This window comes from Betta splendens, chromosome 24 (genome assembly GCF_900634795.4).
Source record: "Betta splendens chromosome 24, fBetSpl5.4, whole genome shotgun sequence".
NCBI lineage: Eukaryota > Metazoa > Chordata > Actinopteri > Anabantiformes > Osphronemidae > Betta > Betta splendens.
In genome coordinates, this window is record NC_040901.2 from 14,569,816 (window position 1) to 14,592,666 (window position 22,851).

The window sequence follows — 22,851 nt, forward strand, 5'->3', positions numbered from 1 at the left end:
TAGCGTTTGTAAAATATTATATTTGTTGCTTACCCTACCCTACCTTACCCTATTATGTACCTCAACCTGTATAATGATAAGAAAGTTCGCATACATAATTCATTGTAATTAGTTGTACATAATTGTAACTTACCCCCTACTGTTTTATAATTGTCCTTTAAAGAACAACATAGGCCAGTTACTACAATTGAAATGCTTTCTATGTTATTAAAAACATTACACACAGTAAATAAACTCCAGGGTCTTTTTTTCTCAGGATCCTTAAAGGCGTGCAATAGGTTAATGGTGGATTCTAAATTGTCCGTAGGTGGTTTATTTATCTGTCCAAGCTCCAGTAATGTTAACTTCAATTAAAGAAACCAATATTTGTGTAAACATAAACAATTATTTTTTATTTAATTATAAAATGTAACAAATAAATTGTTTAATTTCGTACTTTTGTTTTCATATAATTTACATTTTACTATTTTATTGTGTAACGCCGCCTGACCGGAAGCGTGTCTGCTCTCTTAGCTTGTTCTCGGGATCGGGATCTGGATCAGCCATATTCCCTTCCAACTAGCCACACCGGTGGCTCCCCTCAAACTACAGAAAAACCGTTTCTAATCCTTCGCCACCTTCTCAGCTGCTGCTAACCGACATTTTGATTACGCCGACCTCGTCCCGGAGCTCCGGAGTGTGTCACGGAGCTATCGCACCGACTGCCGGACATGGGGCAGCGGTGGCGGCCAACCTGAGAGTCGAGGGTCAGAACGACGCCAGATTTCCGTGAGAATAGACCACATTTGCCGGGATTAACGCCGATGTAGAGCGCGGGCCTGAGGGCTGAACGGCGACGACACGACGGGGCGAAAATAACAAGCGGAGACACACCGACACCCAGACGGCTCAAAATGTCGGGAATGTTTTCCCGGAGCTAACGAGTTAGCTGCGGTTAGCCGGCAGAAAGCGGAGCCTCGGCGGCGGCCAACGGTCTCAGCGGAGGGGTTGGTGACGGTGGATCAGCGTTCCGGGTCAGGATGTCTGCTCAGGTCCGTCTAAAGCGGCTGGAAGAACTGCTCGTGGAGCAGAAGGCGGCCGGCTGTGTGAGCATGGAGACGCTGCTGGACCTGCTTCTCTGCCTCTACACGGAGTGCTCCAGCTCCCCGCTGAAGAGAGAGAAGCACATCACTGACTTCCTGGAGTGGGGTAAGCTCCAGCCTGGAGGCAGCCTTTAATGCCAGCAACCCCGAAATCACAAGGTTCTTGTCCCTCTAGAGGTTCGATTGAGCTTTGAGGTGCCATTAGGTTTATTAAGAGCAGCCAAAAGTGCATCAAAGCACATTTCCAGCATTTGCATGGGTCATTGAATGAATCATCTTGTCCGATCTGGGTTTTGGTGTTGAATGTGGACATTTCGTGATCTTTGTCTGTCTGTTCTCTCCAGACTACTGTAGGAATGTATCATGAGCTCCGCTAGTCTGCAGAGGACATTGTATTCAAAGGCGTGAAACATACTAAAGCATGAATTTCCAGGACCCTGTTGTGTCTGATCAGGACAGGAAATGATGGAGTTTAAGATCAATACATTGATCCAAATTTTGTTTCTTTCCAACATGACTGCAACAGAGGGACCGCACTGGCCCAGTTTCTCCTGGTTCAGCCTGTTCCCATTTTGTCCTGTTGTGTCCCAGATACAATAGCTCAAAGTGCAATTGTCATAATCAGAAGCCGATCATTAATCAAAGAACGTATTCAGTGATCACAACCCAGTTCAGACGTCTAGGATCTCAAATGTTTTAGACTGGCTCCAGTCAGTAACACTGGTTCTGACAGTGACTCAAGCTAAATACCAATAAATCTAGTCAAACAATGACTCTCGTGCGATTTTAATTAGTGGATTGATATTGTGATTAGCTCACATCAGCATGATATTCACAGTTGATCAAGAATAAGTATTTGTTGTGTCGGTTGTTAAAGCCTGTAAAGTGCCTAACTATAATTGGTGCTATAGGAAAAAAAACTGAATTGAATGTTGTTCTGAGCCTTTTCTTGCAGGATGTGGGTTCATCTTGAAAACTGGCTCAGGGTTTGGACCTGGACAAAAGAATGGCTAATCTTTGTTTTATTGGATTTAATAAAACTCTAGGTTGCCAGATATTTTCTATATTATAGCTATGCTGATAGCTGATGGTTTAACTGGAGAGGACGTTCTTACTTGAATATATTTGCTCCTACAAAATGGGTGACAGTAGTGAACATGCTGCTGAACAAGCCACGGTGATCAGCCAGTACTACACAGAAGCCTAGAGCCTAGCCACATTTCTCTGTGATGGCCCATAAATACCTGCATAGCAGGCACCTCTGGGTCAGTGTTCATGTTGCAAGTCAAGCAGGTAGATTTGTAGCTAATAATATCCAATAAGCAGTTACTGTTAGTCATTTAAATAAAGTTTAAATTGCAGCACTTTCATATAAATACTGAAAGTGATTTTTGGAAAAGATAATAGCCCCAATGGGGCTGATAGGTAACTGGTACTAAATCTAACTGTATCGTTTCAGTGGATCTGTGTGTGTATCAGTGTGTACGTGTGTGTGACCCAGATAAATGCCGGATCCGATAAATAAAAGATGAATGAGGAGCTGGGTCCTACTGCCCACCCCTTCACACCCGGTGACAGGCAGATTGCCAAGTCTGTCGCAGCTGGATGGAACATCTGTATAAGGACTTCAGTTCTTCAGCTAGAGCACTGAGCTTGTACTATGAAACATCTCCATGCTTGTGTGTGTCACTACGCCCTGGATCTCTGAGATCAGTTAAAACAGTTATGATTTAATGTAGAGTAATCCGTCTTTCTACATTTCACTACAGTCGACTCGTAAATCCTCTTCCTCCATATTTGTAATGTGTACATTTTTACTTTCCATAACTGTCTTCAGCTGAACTCCACTGTGTGTGTCACTGATGGTGTGTATAATAGTAGCAGTCTAATGGTATGCACTGTGGTGTGTGTCCACAGTGAAGCCGTTCACCACCACAGTGAAGGACATGAGGCTGCACAGAGACGACTTTGAGATGCTAAAGGTGATAGGAAGAGGAGCTTTTGGAGAGGTAAGACCAGTGTAAGGAGAGGAATCTGCCTCATCCCAGCAAGGAAACTGGGAGCTGTTCTGCAACGGGCCGGGTCCATCTTACGTTCACACATCAAAAAGCCAGCTGCCTAGTGTTAAGTATGTTGGGGTGTATATATGAATTTGTCAGATGTAATTATGCGCCTAGTGTGAGGCCATGTTGGTGGCCCTTTGCGTATCATGTGACCGGGGCATGGGGAAAAACAATCATAGATGCTGTTACCTTATTATGCATATTTGCAGAATCAAACAGGTAATGTGTGTTTGAGTGCTACATGTGCTCAAACCACTCGGCCTAATGAACGTTGTCAGGTATGTTTATGTGTAAGAGTATTTATCGGGACCCAAGCTTCCAATCACAACTTTACCAGAGTTAAACTTTAACAAACTAAATCTAAGAGTTAAAGTTGTGATTCCAGAAAGTGAAACAGGATCAAAGTGTAGTTTTTGTTTATTGTGTGAAGGCTTAGAAAAAAGGAACGGGTTCACAGCTTGTTCTTGTTTAGAGGAACAGCAGGCTCTTCCTCGTCCTCTCTAGCTTGTTTACTTAAGGGTCAGACAGGAAGTTTTCCAGAGAACAGGAAGGCAAACCTGAGCAGGAAGCTTAGACTCTTTGTTTCTTTCAGAATCAGAGCAGACCAGCAGAGACCTAATGGTCCCACCAGTCTGTTCATAAATGAATATAATGTTGGTCTAAAATCTGTTCTGTATTTTAAAACATTTGTACTTTACTGCAGTAAAATGTCTGGTGATGTTTTTTTCTCCTCTTGTTTATACTTGCAACCTGACTCCACCAATCCCACATGAGTCATATGATGATGATGAAAAGGGTTTGGCTCCTGTCAATCATTAGCTTGTCTCCACACGTTCTCACCTGATCTGGGTTCAGGATGTCTACTTTAAAACCAGCTCCCATAGTCAGGATCCACTTTGACATTCTTGAAAACATAGCTCTTTGATTATGAAATCACTGAAGATGAATTAAGATGGATCCAGATTGGGATTGGTCTCCGTCTGTGTCAACAGGTAAGAAGTTGCTGTGGGACAGGGCCAGCAGGTAGTTGCAGCCTTTGTTCTGCACTTGTGAAACCCCAATTGGTAACGTGGTTATATGTGTAAGTGGCAGAGTAATCCGCTTTCTGAGTTCTCTGATCTACTTCCCTGATTACAGAAGTTTTTTACATGACACTTAAATAAACAGTTTTCTCAGCAATGGCGACTGTAACCTGGTTACTTGAGAGCATTCAATTGAAGAGCAGCTGTGTGATGACATCAGCAGCAGCTGCAGAGCTGACATCAACATGTGTACACAGACTGGTACAGTACAGTGGAGGCCTGTCTTTGTTTTCTGTCACAGATCCTGGGACTCTGGCTCTGATGGGTTCAGTAGTTTGGGATTGAGGATTAGTAACAAATGCTTATGTTCATATGCTGAAGGTCATCGGTTAATGATGTACTTCATACAGTGTTTGGCCCTGCACCAGTCACTCTGAGCAGAGACAGCAGAAGTTTGTCAGGCTGGAAGACAATGAGATTGTAGGGAATAGGGTCCACAGGGCTTTGTATTCAGCAGCAGGGTTCCGTCCAATCTGAGCAGCGGGATTAGTGTTTACACATAGTGCACATACCAGAGGAAAGGTGGGTCAGAGACACACCTGCTGCCTCAGGATATACTCACACAGTCTGTTGGCATAGCTGTGAGTGCCGGACCCACTGTGGCGCTCAACCACCCAGACACACATACAGGCAACACCGTTGTGCCACATTGTGTTCAGGTCAAAGTATAGGTTGAGGTTCTGGTCCAGGCTTAGGCAATCCACTAACTTCTGGGATGTCATGTTGAGCTCTGACTGTGGAGTCCTGGCCTGTATCAGACAGGTGTTTGACTTGGAAGCTGCGGTCATGTAGCAGGGGCTTCTAACAGCTGCAGTGTTCATACCTGTGTGACGTTTTCTGACACGTTGAAACAGGATTTGCTGCACATTGAGGAAAAGCTAAGTAATGCACACAAACTGGAATCAGCTTTTTGTTTAGTCATGAGATGCACGTGGACAAATGCTGAAACGTCAAGGCCCAGCAGTAAGAATGTTGGACCTACTGTTTAAACCCGTCCACCTTCATACACCCACTCAGAGACCATGTGTCAGTTGTCCCCTGATGATCATCTTTAGTAAACAGCCATCGTCTGTTTCAAACATAACTCATTTAATTATTAATTTAAAAAAACATCCCAGCAACCTCAACTCAGATGAGTCCATTCAAACTGGTCCTGAAGTGCATAACTAGTTTCTCTCTGCTCAGCGTTCTCTCTGTCTCTCTGCCTCAGGTTGCTGTAGTGAAGATGAAGCACACTGAAAGAGTTTATGCCATGAAGATTCTTAACAAATGGGAAATGTTGAAGAGGGCTGAGGTGAGCTTCATCATTATCATGTTGTCTTAGTTAGGATCTCGCTTATTAACATGTAAACATATCCTGTGTACAGACAGCATGTTTCCGTGAGGAGCGAGACGTCCTGGTGAAGGGAGACAGTCAATGGATCACAACTCTGCACTATGCCTTCCAAGATGACAACTACCTGGTTAGTACTCCTGGTAAAAAGAAAGAAAGCTTTTATTGGTCATTATCACATACAATTTAACAATGAAATTGGTCTTCTGCATTTAACCCATCCCCTGGGGGTGGTAAAGCTGCACTACAGTCATTCCTGTAAGTATTGTAAAGCGCTCTCTGATGATGTGGTCCTGTGTTGCACTTGTACTCCAGTACCTGGTGATGGATTATTATGTGGGTGGGGACCTGCTGACTCTGCTCAGCAAATTTGAAGACCGTCTTCCAGAGGACATGGCCAAGTTCTATGTCGCTGAGATGGTGCTGGCCATCCACTCCATCCACCAGCAGCACTACATCCACAGGTACTGGTTATACTGACCAGGTGGGGTTGCTGTAATAACAGATGTTTGTTTGGTAGTAGATTCCCTGTGTGAGTTTTTGGTACCACAGTAACGGCATCCTTACCACTAACCAACAGAGGTCAGACCTGTGTGTGTGTTCTGTGTAAGGAAGTGTGGTCTTCCTGGCAGCAGTGTCCTCTGGGAAATGTAGTTATGTCCTGTCCAGCTCAGTCTCCACCTTCCTTCCTGTGCAGAAACTGAAACTGTGACTGTCAGACACCACCCACTCTCCACCCCCTGCTTAAGTGTGAGCTAACTGGGTGGTGGGTTAATTTGCTGGTACAGTGTGATTCACTGTTGCTGCAGACGAGAGGTTTTCAGTGAAGTGATGATTTGTTATTTGTTCTGACTCTCAGGACAAGAATAATTAATAATTCAATTTATACAGTTATTCTTCTTTTCTGTGCCTTTGCCTATTTCTGATTTTTTTGTTGAATTAAAAAAAATAGTCATGTGAAATGACATTAAACTTTCCAAAATTAAAACAGGTTGCCGGAAAGAAGAAGACTGCTTTAATCTTAAAAGCTCTGTCTGTGAGCGAGTTTTCATGTTGGAGGAGTTTATGTAGATGGATGCTTTTGTCCTCTCAGGGATATTAAACCAGACAATGTTCTGCTGGACGTGAATGGACACATCCGCCTCGCCGACTTTGGGTCCTGTCTGCGCATGATGGAGGATGGCACAGTAAGACACACACAAACCAGGTTTAGCTCATGGCAGGTAGTTGGTATTGGCTGAGAAATGATTGATCATTAATTTAATTGTAAAGATACATCCAACAATCAATCATTTATAGGCAGCTGAACGTTCTGAAGTGAGGAGATCTGGTTATAGATCTATTTGAAACTGTATGGATTTAATCTTTTGTTATCAAACATCACAAACTATTTATATAAGGTTCAGTTTAGGTTTTATTGGTTTTAGATTCAATTTACATTTATTTTACACTTGGTTTCAACAAATCTTCAGTGACCCTATTTGTTGTTTTGGTGCAGGTCCAGTCTTCTGTGGCTGTGGGCACGCCAGACTACATCTCCCCAGAGATCCTGCAGGCGATGGAGGACGGGATGGGCCGCTATGGACCAGAGTGTGATTGGTGGTCTCTGGGAGTCTGTGTGTATGAAATGCTGTATGGAGAAACACCGTTCTATGCCGAGTCGCTGGTGGAGACCTACGGCAAGATCATGAACCACGAGGTGAGAAACTCAAGACCAGATCAGGGTACAGTAAAAAACGAAATGTCTGCGTCCTGAACTTTGCCCTAGTCCTGGTTCCTATGGTCACCTGTATTCACAACACCAGCACAGTTTATGAAATATCTAGTCCTAAGCAACATTTATTTTGGTATTAATTTATTTGCTTGACCATCTGTCACAAAGTAAATGGTCTGTTTATTCAGACAGATTTCAAGCAAGTGAGAAAAAAGTTCTATTATACTTTCATAAGACAGTATCTGAACTGATCTGTGTCCTAAGAACGGCACAGTGTTCCTGTTTCAGCTCTTCCCTGGCTGCAGTTTCCAGGTTATCGGTTTGTCTCCAGACTCTCGTCCTACTTCCTGTTTTCTAAATCTGAACGTATCTCTCAGTGGACAGATATCCTGCTCTCCATTTCAGTCTTATTATCCCTCGGGCTGTCTCTCCTCCATTTCACCTCTGTCTTTTTCCTTCAGCTAAAAACACTGTTTTTCCTTGTTTCTAGGAGCGTTTCCAATTCCCCTCGCACGTCACCGATGTGTCTGAAGTCGCCAAAGACCTGATCCAGCGTCTGCTGTGCTCCAGGGAACGCCGCCTCGGTCTCAATGGCATCTCTGACTTCAAGGGCCACCCCTTCTTCAGTGGGATTGACTGGGACAACATCCGGTCTGCTGAGGCTCCCTACATCCCTGACGTGTCCTCACCCACTGATACCTCCAACTTTGATGTTGATGATGATGTTCTCAAGAACCCGGTGAGGATGCAGTATCTGCACCACACTGTCCACATAAAGCAGTTTGTCTGCTGGTATTTGTGCTCCCAGTTTAAATTTAGAGTTGCTACCACTGAGGCTTTTTCATACTAAATGTGTTTATCAACAGACCAATCACCCCAGCCACCACCAGCACCACCAGCATCCTGGTGTTCTCATAACCCGCTTAAGGGCCTGTCTCCTTTTTTTTTTTTTTTTTTTCTAGTTACTGGGCCCTGTCTTATCTCCTCAGACTGGAGCCCCTCTGACCTTAGCAGATTCACAAGGTATTGTTTGCTGATGCCACCTACTAGACTAATGTTTTTTTTTTTTTTTTTTAATAGGACATTAGCCCTCCAGTGTCCCACACTGGTTTTACTGGTCAGCACCTTCCTTTTGTCGGCTTTACCTTCACCACTGGCAGCTGCTTCTCTGACCACAGTTCTGTAAGTCGGGCTGGGCTTGAGGTCCGACAGCAGGAGGAGGGTGGAGGTGCTGGACAAGAGGTGGAGGTGTTTGAAAAGAGGATCCGTCGATTGGAGCAGGAAAAACAGGAGTTGAACCGTAAACTGCAGGGTGAGACTGACGAGCTTGGCATGTTTTCCATGACTCTACCAGCTTTTCTCTAATAGCCTTTGTAGTAGTCCTGGCTCAGTCATCTGGCCCTTGTATGTAAGGGCCAGATGATTTTCACAGCTGGTTTTCTAATTGATTTATTTATTTATTTATTTTTTTCGAAAATAAATGTCAGTTGGCCATCATCATCATAATTATCATCATCACTGCCACCTGGCCACCAATAAAGTATTCTTCACCCCAAACTGCTGTTTTTGTAGAATCAACTCAGGCCTTGCAAGCTCCGGCTCGAGGAGGAACTCTGACTCGAGACAAAGAGATCAAGAAGCTCAATGAGGAGATTGAACGGCTCAAGAAAAAGCTAGCAGGTCAGAGGAGCCGTAGCAATGTGTTATTACAATTGGCAACACAGGCTGCCATTTTTCCGTTGAAAATGCTTTTGATCTATTGGTGCTTGTCAAAAACTACAACTCCCATCAAATAAAAGCGGTGGTTATGGCAGAGCAGGTAGATAAACTATATGTAGCACTGTCTGGGTTTAAAAGCACTCTGACTTTCTGTTATCTTTGTTGAATGTAGTAGTAAGGATATTACTTCTAGTTTGCACACACACTTTACATACTATTGCTGCTACAGTCACCACCCATGTGACACATATAGTGGTACATTGTGCACAGTACAGTGGTAGATGAAAAAACACTTAAATAGTTTAGTTGGATTCAGCAGTTACAAGTGTCTAGTACATCCCCTATTTGAGGAGGGGCTTCAGAGTTGTTGTAGTTGTAGTTTCTGTCAGACAACCTGTTCCACATAAATCAACTCCATCCATGTGCTGTCATAGAATCTGATAGGCTGGAGCACCAGCTGGAGGAGGCAGTTTCCCTTAGACAGGACTACGAGAGCTCTGCCTCTAAACTGAAGACCGTGGAAAGACAGGTGAAGACCCTAAGACAGGAAAAGGACGACGTACACAAGGTAAGTACTGAGATATACCTGAACAGGTGGCCGATGTCATGAAGGTGAATAGAATATGCTTGAGTTCTCCCCCCATTGTTGCAGACATGTTTAAAATGTTTTTCTGCGTTTCTGCCTGGAAACTGTGGTGTAACTGGAAGCCTACCCCCAGCACTGACCCATTTGTCCTCCTGTTTGAGCAGCAGCTGTCTGAGTCTCTGGAGCGTTTGAGGAGTCAGACGAAGGAGCTGAAGGATGCACACTCTCAGAGGAAACTGGCTCTGGCAGAGTTTTCGGGGCTGTCAGAGAGGATGGGTGAGCTTCGCTCCTCCAAACAGCGTGTGTCCCGTCAGCTCCGGGACAAGGAGGAGGAGATGGACACCCTGCTGCAGAAGATGGACACCATGAGACAGGAGATTCGTAAAACAGAGAAGAACCGCAAGGAGGTGAACTATTTGTTTCTGTAGCACATTACCAGTCCACCAGTCTTTGTATCTGTATTCAGTATGTGACTTGTGAGCAGGCAGATAAATAATACAGATAATATGGACATGTGTTCCAAATAGAAGCCTGATTTAAAGAGGTGTGTGATTTTCTTTTTCTTTCAGCTGGAGGCTCAGTTGGATGATGTGAAGGCAGAGGCATCTAAGGAGAAGAAGCTGAGGGAGCACACTGAGGTTTACTCTAAACAGCTGGAGACTGAGCTTGGGAACCTAAAGGTTAGAGGTCACCCAGGCACATACACTACACCCCTCTTTGTGTTGTGCCACCAGGCCACGCCCCTCACTTCAGACTGAACGTGAGAAAGAGAAGCTGCAATGAAAGAAATGATAGAAACCAGACTAAACTAAAATTAAGGGTAGATGGACTTGCACAACCTAAATGGAATCACCGCTTTATTGACGTTCACTGACATTCACTTTCTCTGACTGCACAAAATGTTTGAATCAAAGACGAAGAAGAAGGAATAGTGACTTATTCAGATATCCACTAGTCATCTTGTGTTGGTTTCTCCTGAGGAGTTTTTTTTTAAACTTTAAATGATTTTAATTCAATAACTTCTAATGAGAAATAGCATTTTTGTAGAAAGAATAGTTTCTACAGTCCACATTTTTTTCAAACGTACTCGTAACCACAGCAAACCCTCAGTATCCATCAAGACACTCAACTAATGCACTGCCTGACCCTGAGCAGCAACACACCAATGTAGCTTAAGCAGCAAACTATGACACATTTAAATAAAGACTTGTATTACTGTTCAGATTAGTAGCTGAGACTTCAAAACCAGAACGACAATAAACACGGTTCTGATGGTGGTCTCAGTCCCAGCAGGGTCGGGGAGCAACGGCAGGGGGGTCTGAGTCACAACAGGAGTTGTCCCGTCTGAAGGCTGAGCTTGATAAGAAGATCCTGTTTTATGAGGAGGAGTTGCTGAGAAGGGACTCTGCCCACTCCTCTGAGCTCAAAAACCTCCGCAAAGATCTGCATGAGTCTGAGGGGGCCCAGCTCATGACCAACAAGGAGCTGTTGCAGATTCGAGACAAACTGGACAAGCTCAAGAGAGAAAGGTGAGTCCTGAACAAGAGAAAGTCAGGTTCATAGTGGTGATCTCCAAAAGTATGAGTTGGGGTTTATGTGTCTACCTGCAGACAAGCTGAGATAGATGAAGCCATTGCAGCTGTAAAGAAGAATTATGAACGAGAGAAAAATATACTGACAGAAGAAAACCATAAACTCACAGCTGAGACAGACAAGGTAATGCAGTACCACCACTGTTTTAACACCGTTGTTGTACACATCCGCCTCTCTACGTAGTACTGTTGCAGTCCTAAAAGTTACCGCCCTCCACAGCTGTGCTCATTTGTGGATAAACTGACTGCTCAGAATCGGCAGCTGGAAGATGAACTTCAAGACTTGTCGTCTAAGAAGGAGAGTGTGGCTCACTGGGAGGCCCAGATTGCAGAAATCATCCAATGGTGAGTCCAAGCTGGCACTTTGTAGCCCTCACCTGTGGTCCACATCGGCTCACATGTTTGTTTGTTTCCAGGGTGAGTGATGAAAAGGATGCCCGAGGTTACCTTCAGGCCCTGGCCACTAAGATGACAGAGGAGCTGGAAACACTGCGCAGCTCCAGCCTGGGAACCAGGCCTTTGGTAACTAACATACTAAAAATACACACTCTGAACAGGGCTGCTATAAGAGACTGCACAGACTCCTCGCCCAGAAAACTTTCCGGGATTTATTTTCTACATGTGTAATGATGTGTTTTCTCAGGAAAGGCTTTTGCTCTGAAGGATGTGGAAGTGTTTTTAAAATGCATCCCTACTCATATCACCCAGCAGCATTGACTGGCTTTCTGACTGGTAATGTGATATTAAAATGCTGTCCACTGGATACTAAGGGTTTGACTGTCTCCCTTCAGGACCCTCTGTGGAAGGTGCGGCGGAGCCAAAAACTGGACATGTCAGCTCGTCTGGAGCTGCAATCTGCTCTGGATGCTGAGATCAGAGCCAAGCAGCTTGTTCAAGATGAGTTGCGCAAAGTCAAGGATGCCAACATCAGTCTGGAGAGGTCAGCGGTGAAATACTGATGTGTAGTTAGATAGATAGATAGATACTTTATTTTCATCCCAGAGCGAAATTCACATCTTTCAGTATAAGCATAATACAGCATAATAAAACACAATAAGAAGAAACAATATATATGAACACATATAATAATGAAGCACTAGGACAACCATAAAAGTATTATTTTATGGTTCAGGAATAAGCTTACTAACGAAGGATGCAATAGAGTGCAATTGTCCATGTTGCAAATGTAAGTTTCTGGTCTTTTCTGCAGTAAGCTGAAGGAGTCTGAGGAGAACAGAAGAGAGGCAATGGAGCAGATGGAGAATCTTAAAAGGGAGATGGAGGAAAATCGTTCCTGCTCTGATAAAGGTAAGACTATCCATAGACCCACAAGGTCCAAGGAGCTGCAGTGACTTTGTAATATCACATGAGTTCTCCTGCTCAGTCTCAGATCTGTGAAGTCGTCTGACAACTTTATGCTCTGCTCAGACTAAACCCATATGATATTGTAACCTGCAGAAATCTAGAATAAGACTTCAATCATATTTGATCCTTCGTATCTTTTGCAGGTCTGAAGCTTCCAGACTTTCAGGACTCCATCTTTGAGTATTTCAATACATCACCTCTGGCTCCAGACCTCACCTTCAAAGTGAGTCTGTGTCCCCTGTTTACCTGTGTCAGGCGATGAGATGACTCTGACCGTTGATACATCTTTTCTGGTGGCTTCTCAAATGAAATGGCAGCAGAGTGATCCTCAGCCTGCTGCTCAGTTCTACCGTTTGATGTGTCTCTGGTATATTCAATATGCCTGTCTCCGTATTAAGCCTGGTCTCACGCAGAGTTTTGCTGTGTTTGGGTTAATTTTTTTAGTCTTTCCAAACAGCAGTTGAAATAAATAAGTTTTTGACCTATAATCAGATGACATGAACATGATGAAATCACTGATGTGTTGTTTGCTTTTCGTTGCATCGTGGAGACGTGTGTTAGCTCTGCTTCTTTGCTACCTGCTCTTTGGGAGGAAGTAAGTTCCCCAACAGGTCTCCCTCAATCCTCATGGGCAGTCAACTGTCCATTGTAGTGGCTAGCACTGTGATTCTAGTTGTTGGACAGTGAGCTGATAAGCTGATATAGTGACATCATGTAAAAACTCAATGCTGGTGTGGCGGTCTGTTCACCTCCAGGACTGAAGGTGGTCTGCAGTCAGTCTGAAAAGTTTACACAAATACATGTTCACATTGAATGTCATTATCAGCTCTTCATTACATTGTCTCAGTTTTCTTATTTAGTCACTGCTGCATATGAGAAAGATCCTCTGCAAATAAATTACATAATAGTGTGGCGTCTTAGAGTACTGTTACTTTGGGAGCACCAGTATTGGTACCGAAGGATCAAGCAACCACAAATCAGCCTGTTGATAACGGAAGCATGAGTGTGAAGCACATGATTAAATTGACTTAAAAAACTGCGTCAGTATGATATTTATCTAGGCAACCTCTGGTTTGTAACGTATTCTGCCTGTTTAAACTGTTTGATCAATTTCAGTAGGAGATAAACACCTGAAGTTAAGACAACTTGTCTGCCATGAACAAAACAGGGTCTATGTCTGAGCTGTGTTTGTTTCTTTCCTGCCACTTGCAGTCTACAGACATCGACTACACCCCACACAAATTGGAGATCTCCCCCCAAATGCCCGCTGCCACCTCAGAACAAGAGGTCAGTCTAATCCTGATGGTTTGTGGATGTTACGTTTGTTTGTTTGTCTAACTCAGTTGTTTGTCAGCAGGAAGTCACGGCAACGCCAGTCCCCGAGAGTCCCTCCCCCACAAACCAGAGCTCAGCACTGACCTTATCAAAGGTTTGTAGGGTGTTTGTCAGTTGTTCCTTCCTTTTCTGGTGGTGGGGTGTAATGGCCAGTTGTTTCAGGCTCCGTTTATATGACCAGGTTTTTACAAGGTGAAGCTTCATATAAGTGTTTTTGAGAATAACAAGTAAATGATTTATAGCTTTAAATCTGTTTTGTCATAACATGTAGTAATAAACACCTGTGTGTTTGTGTTCACAGCCCAAAGCTCACCAGCTGAGCATTAAGACATTCTCCAGTCCGACTCTGTGCACACACTGCACCTCACTGATGGTGGGACTCATTAGACAAGGATATGCCTGTGAAGGTACAAAATCAAACACTGCAATTACCATCTGCTTGTTACTGTTACTTGGTTGCTACTAACCACCTAAGTTCATGCTACTAGCTGCCATTGTTTATTGGCATGCTTGGATTTTTGTGTGTGAAACGGAACAGAGTCTAGAAGAAATTACAAGTTTACAAACTAATCAGCTCATTTGAACCAAAACAAACAAATTAAGGTGTGAAAGCACTTCACTTCATGAGGATGAACCTAGTATAAGTGCTGTCATCCAACTGTGAAGACAACAGCAGGTTAACATAATGCAACCAGGTCCAGCTGAGGTTTCTCCCATGACACACAGGGTCTGACTGTCCACTTCTTTCTGCAGTGTGCTCCTTCATCTGTCACGTGTCCTGTAAAGACCACGCCCCCCAGGTCTGCCCCATCCCAGCTGAGCAAGCCAAAAGGCCACAGGGCATTGATGTCCAGAGAGGCATTGGCACTGCATACAAAGGCTATGTCAGGGTAGGACCTCTGACAGAGTGCTAACCTAGCACTGCTACTTAAGTTCCAGATTCCTAAGGCCTTGTCTCTCTATTTAGATCCCGAAGCCTACTGGGGTAAAGAAGGGTTGGCAGCGAGCATTTGCTGTGGTGTCTGATTGTAAACTTTTTCTCTACGACGTTGCGGAGGGAAAGTCCACCCAGCCTGGCGTGGCAGCCAGTCTGGTTCTTGACCTCAGGTTCGTTTGTTTATGCATGTTGACGACCAAAACCTTTGGAGATGGCTAGTTTTAGCTTTGGATGGTTTTATCAAGGTCATGTTAAGTCCCAAGTCTTGTTCTGTGTAAATAACGTCTTAATTGATTTGAGAAACATAATATGAAGTTTCTGTTTCAGAGATGAGGACTTTTCTGTCAACTCTGTCTTAGCATCTGATGTGATCCATGCCACCAGCAAGGACATCCCCTGCATCTTCAGGGTAGGAGCTTTTGGCCCCTCTGCCACTTTCTAACCCTTAACGTGGCCTATGTTGTGATTGACGTTGTCCTTGTGTTCAGGTTACATCCTCACAGCTGATATCGCAGCTCTCCTCTCTGTCTCTGCTGGTCCTGGCAGAGAGCGAAGTAGAGAAGAAGAAGTGGGTCAGAATTCTAGAGGGGCTGCAGAACATTCTGACCAAGAACCTGCTGAAAAGCCGGCAGGTCCACATTCTGCATGAGGCCTATGACGCATCACTGCCCATCATCAAGACCACACTATCCGCGGCGGTGCTCGGTCAGTGACTAGTCCTAACTACTACCTATGAAGCCATTGCATAATACATTTTAAACAAACCTCAGTCTTTCTCTGCAGATAGGGAGAGGGTTGTCCTGGGAACCGAGGATGGATTGTTTGTGGTTGAGGTTACCAGAGATGGTGAGACAGATTTTATGTACTTGGTGAAAACGGACAGTTAATCTGGTTCCTGCCAAAAGTAAACATCACCCTCTCTCTGCAGTTATCCTGCGAGCTGCCGACAGCAAAAAGGTTTATCAAATCGATTTGCTTCCAAAAGAGAAGATCATTGTTCTTCTTGGTGGTAGGAACCGTCATGTTCATCTTCACCCCTGGGAGGTTCTGGAGGGCACAGAACCTGCCTTCGACATAAAGCTGGCAGACACAAAAGGCTGCCAGGCTCTGACCACAGGAGTCCTCCGACCAGGAGGCCCAGCCTGCTTGCTGGCTGCTGTCAAACAAAAGGTAATTCAAGGATGCAGTCAGAATTTTAAGTGAATGTCTCTAGTGCCTCTGTTCCTGACTCTGTCTTCCTCCAGGTTCAGTGTTATGAGATCACCCGAGCAAAGCCACACCATAAAAAGCTGTGGGAGGTTCAGGCCCCTGGCGTGGTGCAGTGGTTGGGAATGGTGAGGGAGCGCCTGTGCGTTGGGTATCCCTCTGGGTTTGCTCTGTTGGCCCTGCAGGGGGAGTCATCCCCCATCAGCCTAGTGTACCCAGCTGATCCGTCTCTGGCCTTCCTGGCACAGCAGCCCCTAGATGCTCTGCATGCCCTGGAGGTTGGCTCTAACGAGGTTTTGCTGTGCTTCAGTCAGCTTGGCGTCTATGTTGATGGACAAGGCCGCCGCTCCAGAACCCAGGAACTGATGTGGCCTGCGTCACCCCTTGCATGCAGTACGTTACTCGTCAGTCAGATCAGGAATGGGTTGAGTATGAACAACTGGTGATTAGGTATATAGACAGCTGTATCCTCTTTGTCTGCAGGCTCAAACTCATCGCACCTGACGGTCTATAGTGAATATGGAGTCGATGTCTTTGACATTCACACCACAGAATGGGTCCAGACGATCTCCCTACGCAAGGTGACTGATGTCAGCCCAGGCTGGAAACTATCCAATCAGGTTTCAGGACCAGTTCAAGCTTGCTTTGCTTTTCTGTTCTCAGATCAGACCTCTGAATATTGAAGGGACGTTGAACCTGCTGAGTTCAGAACCTCCACGTTTGATTTACTTCAGCAACACCTCGTCAGGTAACAGTCACACACCTGAGGCTAGAGACTCATCTGGACTCTGTCTGATCCTCCCCATCTTTCCCAACCACCTGTCGTTCTTTAGAGGGAGATCTCACCATACCTGAAAAATCTGAAAACAGCAGGAAGTTGATGGTTCGAACTCGCAGCAAGCGGAAGTTTCTTTTCAAAGTTCCAGAAGAGGAGCGGCTACAGCAGAGGAGGTGACTTGGCATAATACAACAAATCGCTGACTCAGCTAGCTAACTGAAAACTAAAACCACAGTGATTCAGTAAAACCATACTGACGTGTTCTGTCCCACACACACTTTTGTTGTGTCTTTACAGGGTGATGCTAAGGGATCCTGAGCTCAGGTCCAAGATGATTTCTAATCCTACAAACTTTAACCACGTGGCCCACATGGGACCAGGAGACGGGATGCAGGTCCTCATGGATCTTCCTTTGGTAATTCTAAAAATAACTCTCTTATATATTGCTCTCCTCCTGCTGGCATGCTCTCCTCCCTCACCTCCTCTCCTCTGGAAGCTCTATTCATCACACTGACTCCTCCTTTCTTTTCTCCTTGTTCTCCCCTATATCACCTCCACTTCTTCCTCCTCTTCCCTGATTGTACAGGTTGGTGATGTCACCTCCCTCTCCCTGTCCCCCTCCCCTTCCTCGTCCTCCTCCCGTCACACCCTCATCTCCCCTCCCTCCAACTTTGAGCACGTGTATCACATGACGTCAGCATCGGCTGGCGCCTTCTTGCAGAAAGACGCCTCCTCTTGTTCCTCCTCCCAGCAGAGCCTACTGCAGCCTTCCTCCTCTTCTTCCTCTCCCTCCACCTCTTCTTTGGGAAGGGTAGGCCAGCTTCTCTCAATCCACCACCGCCTCCCTACCCACCACCCACCCCCCCAGTTCTACTCTCGTTTGTTACTCTGAATCGAATGGCGCGTGAGCATTTAAGCGGGGTTCAGGTGCCGGAGGCGCATGGGCGTTGATGTGGCGTTCAGGTGCCGGAGGCGCGCGAGCGTTGATGCTGGTTGTTAACGCCTACAGATCTTGAATGAAAAAAGGTGGATAGATGTATTTTAGCTTAGTTAATCCTAAAGTGTCTTAACCTTAATAAAATTGACAATTTTTTTTGTAGTCTAGAGCTCAGTTTAGTTGTTGAATCTTAAAGTTGTCGACGACATTTGTCGTCTGATTTCAGCAGTGACTGTGTGTTTAATTTAGACCTTTCCCTTTTTGCTGCTGTGACTGCCCCTGCTCCCTCCCATGAGTCCTGCAGATGCACCTATAGGCTAGTCATAGGCTCCATTTACTTATTTATAATGTTTTTTAACCCAAACCTGAATTAGTATTTGAATTTTTGAGACGAAGTGGGAAAGACGTTCAGAGGAGACGTTGCTCCTTGCTCCTGCGCTTTAGTTAAAGCAGGAGGCAGAGGTCCTGGCTTACCGAGCTTTTAAGTCATATGATCACGTCTGTTGTCTACCTGTTTTCACTGTGTTTTACTGTGTGCAGAGCGTGATGCCTTCCTCTCAGGACGAGTCTATCAGAGATAAACCCCGGCCCCTGTCCACCATCTCCCGGCAACAACGAAACAAGACGTATATCACACGCACGGCCTCAGGTGAACACACCTGTGCACATACATGACCTGTACAGCCTCAGGCAACGCACACCTTGGTGTAATATGATGGTAATCTGTGTTTCTATTGGCTTAGATTTTGGAGGTGGAGCTTCATCCCGCTCTGAGCTGGACCAGGACCTGGACCGGGAGGTAACATACATTAAACAAACATTACTCGGATCAGAACCAGTAGAGTTGTTAAAACACCAACAAAGAGTTAACTTTGCTCTCCCCCCATTTTCCCCAAGCTGGACTCGGACTCCACCAAGCATTCAACCCCCTCCAACAGCTCTAACCCCAGCAGTCCACCCAGCCCCAACTCCCCCCACCGTAGCCAACTGACTCTGGACAGCCTGGAATCAGAGCCCTGAGACTGACGCCCTCCCCCTTAAGCCGAATGAACCAGTCAGGCTGCAGACGGCGTGTTTTACCTTGGTTTTATTGTGATGGAGTCAGTCTGCACTTTCTGCTGCTTTTATTTTGTTGGATTTTAACTCCTGGGAAACCCTGCCCCCCGGTTTTATACCCACCCCTGCTTACAGCTGCTGTGTTTGACCTTATCTTCTGGATGGCTCTGTGGGACCAGTTGCTTCCTTTCCTCCTCTTGTGTGTATTAAATAACTTCCTGTTAAGCATTAGCACTGTTAGCCACTGTGCTAACTTTTGGCTAACATACAGACAGGAGATCTCACTCTAATGGGGGCAAAAAACTGAAATAACTTTAATGTTTTTGATAAAATTGCACATTACCATCTTGTTGTTGTAGGAGAAAAATAATCTTTGATTTTTGTGTTAGTGACACCTTTCTGGTGCCCCCCTCCTACCACCACCAGTTTGACTACAGATGGAGGTGAAGTGGAGTCACTACTGAACACCACTTCTTTTCTTCCTCCAGAATCATCATTTACAGAGTCTTTGTAATTATGAACCTGCAGCCAAACACAATAAATAAGCCTGAAGAAAGTCAGTCTGTGTCTCTGATGGTCACACCTGAACAGGTGCCTTAATGTGTGGTGACACCTGGGCAGGTGAGCTTGTGGTTCTATTGCATGTTCAATATATTGTAAAACTCATGCAGAAGAAAATTCCAACCCTTCCTCCTCAACCTTATCTAATGCATTACACCGTCGCTTATGTCTGACATGTTCATGAATTATTAAAGAGGGAGTCATCCAGTCAGAGTGTCTGAAGGAGACTGGAGACAGTGGAGCCAATCAGTGCAGAGCTGGAAGTGGGTCAGACACAGACAGACACCTCTAGCTTTTAGTCTGGACTCATTCCTGACCCTTAAAGAGTCAGTTTGCCCCCCCCACCCCACACCCCACACACACACACACACACAATCCTGGCCCCTAATTGGCAATAGAGACCAGCATTGTCCCTGAAGGATACTGGCACAGACTCCATGCAGCATTCAGAGCAGAGTCCTTCAGGTCCCATCTGGTTTCTCTCCTTTTGGAATTTCAGGTTTGATTGCTAAAGAGCTCTTGCTGGGCTTGATCTTGTTCTGGCTGCTGTTAGATTGCTGCCTTGGATATGTTTGATTGCAAACCTGTCTCAGTCCTCGGTGCAGCTCTTTGCGAATGTTGTCACTGGACAGAACGTAGAGGATGGGGTTGATGGCGCTGTTGACCGTGGACAGGCCGAGGCAGATGGTGTAGGGGGTGTACATAGTCTTCTCGAACAGACAGGTCCCGTCCTCCAGCTGGGGGAAATGGAACATGATGGCCCTGACCAGGAGGAGCAGGTGGTACGGGGCAAAACAGACCAGGAACAGGACCACAACAGCCACAGCCAACCTGCGGACTCGTTTCTTCTGCTCCGAGCGCAGACCCACACTACACTGCACATTGGACAAAATGCTGTGGTTGGTCACCACCAGCAGCAGCAGTGGAATCAGGAAGCCGACCATGAAGCGGGCGTAGTTGAAACCCGTCACAGTGGGGCTGCTCTGACTGGGTTCGAAGCAGCGCCCGCTGCCTCCTGCAGTGTCGCCCTCACTCATAGTGAAGACAGGCAGATGACCGAGCGCAACCGTCAGGGCGATGGCAAGTGTGAGGAGCACGGCAAAGCGTTGCCGCCGCAGACCGCGGCACTCCAGGCTGTAGACCACAGCCATATAGCGGTCGCAGGATATGCAGCAGAGCAGAAAGATGCTGATGTACATGTTGTTGAAGAATATGTAACCCGTTAGCTTGCAGCTGGCCGAGGTCCATGGCCACTGGTGACTTTGACTGACGTAGTACGCCCACAGAGGCAGGGTGAACAGGTAGGTGAGGTCACACAGGGACAAGCTCCACAGGTAGACGCCCAGCACGTTTTTCCTGCGTAACTGCAGCCAGGTGAGGTAGGTGGTCAGCAGGTTCGCTGGAAGGCCAACCACCAGAACCACACTATACAGCATCAGCAGCAACAGGCGGCCGGCGTCGTACGGCAGCTCACATTCACTCGCCGTTTCATTGGTTATTGGAGGAGCGGTTGCTGGCAGTTTGTGCATTGTATCTGCATAGGGACGGACACATCCGGTCTGCAAGGACAGAAAGCACACAATCACCACTTTGTCAATATCATCGGTGAACCGCCTTAATTTGGAACTTGACTGTTTTGCTCAGACGGAGCTGCGGCACGCACACATTCTCAAAAGTTACATCTCAAACTCTAAAGTGAAACACGAGAAGACTCACTATCTCACCACTTGTGTTTCCTGTCTCACTACAGAATGAACACTTCAGGTTCCTATTGTGATGCTACTCCAACTGCCTAGAAGCCGCTGTCTGCAGGTGCATTCAAGATTCAAAAAACTTTATTAATCCCAGAGGGAAATTATTTTGCATGCACAGTTGGCGCTACACACAAAATAGGAAAATTAAAAGTAAGAATGCTAACACATCTACACACACACACTCACATCTAACTACTAGCTAAAGTTTTATTATACATGTTATTGCACGGATGAAGATGAGAATCATCCTCATGATCCTTGATGAGTTGATGTACTTTAAATGTCCTCCTGCTTCTTTTTGACCTTACTCACTGTGACTCACAAAGTTTTCAGGAACAGAAATGGTGAACGACCTTTTAACCTTTAAATGTCATACGTGTTGATGTGTGACAGGATGCATCGTCGACAGGATGTGGTTTCTGAATCAGGGTTATTTCTCTGCAAACTCTTGTACTCTGGTTGTTTTCTCACAAGGTTTGAGTAAGGCCAACATTTTTCATAGTGGTGTATCTCAGCATCATCAGAACATTGTATGTGATGTGGAGGAGTTAGTATGTAAACACACTCGAGCTATGTACCTTGTGACAAGTGGCAGCTGGACTGGACCCAGAGGCTTCACTTATGTTCCCTTTCCTCTTAAATGTCCTTATAAAGATAAAGTGCTTCTACAGCCAACAAGACACAACGAACAGCGTCAGAAACCTGGATAATAAATGTAACTCTTAATATTATTGTTATTGTTATATTCGCTGCCTTTTGTTGTACACGTGTGAGTACCTTCACGGCAGTACTTTAATTAAGGCAGGCGTTATGAGGAAGCTGTACAATAGTGACAAAAGAACCGAGTAGAAATAAAATCTCACCTGACGCACGCGCTCCGTGTCCTCGTGCTGTCTGAACGAAGAGATGACGGTTCACACTGCGACTCAAGGCGGAATGTCACGTGACCACATTTACGCGTCTGTGATCATTTATTAATGTTTTATTTTCATCATTTATTCAACATTAATTTATCAGCTGCGACCGTCTGGACGCTAACACTCAAAGCAACAATTTTCACTTGTTGTTAAATCGGATAATCGCATCCTATATAATGTAACTAGAAAAAGTAATTTCTTCAATTTCTTAAAAGAGATTACGTGGAAGAGTTGTTCTGCTGCCGAAAAGATGCCAAACGCTGATTAAGCTGTTGACGTCAAAAAGTCTACGACAAAAAGGTAAAAACGACAAAACGTTGGCAAAGATTAAAACGATGACCAAGGTGCATTGTTGACAATCATGAAAAAGCTGACTAGCTTTTTAATTTGAAAGGATTTTAAGCAAGTATTTGTAATTAATTGCTTAACTCTGTAATAGTTTAATAACTAGTCATAATTAACCAGTCAGAACAAAAAATTCTGCCATTTAAGATAATAATTATTTATTATCATTATTTTTTATTTTGAATAGAGGTCGTGTGTGGGTGATTACTAAACTATAAAATAGTTATTAAATAGTCATAATTTATAATTCAAAAGCTCTATTAAAGCAAAAACATTTGGATTATGACCTTTCAGAATAAAATCACAATAATAAGTGTGTGTGTGTGTGTGTCATTGGTAATTATTCAGTCTGAACCAGAATTTTTCTTAAAATCTTGCCATTTAAAGTAATAAATTGCATTGGTGCTTTTATTCTGAAAAGATTTAGACGAAATGTGCGGGGGTAATAACATAACTACCAACTAGTCTTTAAATAGTCATAATTACCCA

General features: G+C 44.9%; 2 protein-coding genes across 4 annotated transcripts; one reads left to right on the forward strand and one right to left on the reverse strand.

Moving 5' to 3' along the window:
* Window positions 1-508: 508 nt before the first annotated feature.
* Window positions 509-19,345, forward strand: cdc42bpb (CDC42 binding protein kinase beta (DMPK-like)). 2 transcript variants are annotated; one of them, XM_029140774.3, is made up of 38 exons: window positions 509-1,188; window positions 3,000-3,091; window positions 5,438-5,521; window positions 5,595-5,690; window positions 5,876-6,024; window positions 6,654-6,747; window positions 7,059-7,259; window positions 7,765-8,013; window positions 8,355-8,586; window positions 8,847-8,954; window positions 9,428-9,561; window positions 9,744-9,986; window positions 10,149-10,259; window positions 10,864-11,108; window positions 11,190-11,295; window positions 11,392-11,516; window positions 11,588-11,693; window positions 11,963-12,111; window positions 12,382-12,479; window positions 12,680-12,759; window positions 13,749-13,823; window positions 13,894-13,965; window positions 14,173-14,278; window positions 14,625-14,761; window positions 14,839-14,978; window positions 15,136-15,217; window positions 15,297-15,513; window positions 15,592-15,654; window positions 15,737-15,978; window positions 16,053-16,407; window positions 16,498-16,595; window positions 16,678-16,762; window positions 16,848-16,965; window positions 17,090-17,207; window positions 17,379-17,603; window positions 18,270-18,378; window positions 18,473-18,528; window positions 18,627-19,345. In XM_029140774.3, the coding sequence occupies exons 1-38, from the start codon at window positions 1,020-1,022 to the stop codon at window positions 18,747-18,749; spliced, it is 5,292 nt and encodes a 1,763-aa protein (XP_028996607.1). In that variant the 5' UTR covers window positions 509-1,019; the 3' UTR covers window positions 18,750-19,345. The 2 variants fall into 2 exon arrangements, with proteins under 2 accessions (XP_028996607.1, XP_028996608.1); XM_029140775.3 differs by lacking the exon at window positions 17,379-17,603.
* gpr132b (G protein-coupled receptor 132b) lies at window positions 19,076-22,096 on the reverse strand. Of its 2 annotated transcripts, XM_029140777.3 has the most exons (3): window positions 21,964-22,081; window positions 21,679-21,765; window positions 19,076-20,905 (listed from the first exon to the last, which is right to left on the reverse strand). In XM_029140777.3, exon 3 carries the CDS (start codon window positions 20,873-20,875, stop codon window positions 19,808-19,810), a length of 1,068 nt encoding a protein of 355 aa, XP_028996610.1. In that variant the 5' UTR covers window positions 20,876-20,905; window positions 21,679-21,765; window positions 21,964-22,081; the 3' UTR covers window positions 19,076-19,807. The 2 variants fall into 2 exon arrangements, with proteins under 2 accessions (XP_028996610.1, XP_028996611.1); XM_029140778.3 differs by lacking the exon at window positions 21,679-21,765 and having other exon boundaries at window positions 21,964-22,096.
* Between the last annotated feature and the right edge of the window lie 755 nt (window positions 22,097-22,851).

Excerpts from the sequence above, each read along its gene's own strand:
- cdc42bpb (XM_029140774.3), top strand. The coding sequence starts at position 1,020 with ATGTCTGCTCAGGTCCGTCTAAAGCGGCTGGAAGAACTGCTCGTGGAG. Across the intron at positions 9,987-10,148 it reads CAGAGAAGAACCGCAAGGAG|CTGGAGGCTCAGTTGGATGA; the intron begins GTGAACTATTTG and ends TTTTTCTTTCAG. Across the intron at positions 18,529-18,626 it reads ACCAGGACCTGGACCGGGAG|CTGGACTCGGACTCCACCAA; the intron begins GTAACATACATT and ends ATTTTCCCCAAG.
- gpr132b (XM_029140778.3), bottom strand. The coding sequence starts at position 20,875 with ATGCACAAACTGCCAGCAACCGCTCCTCCAATAACCAATGAAACGGCG.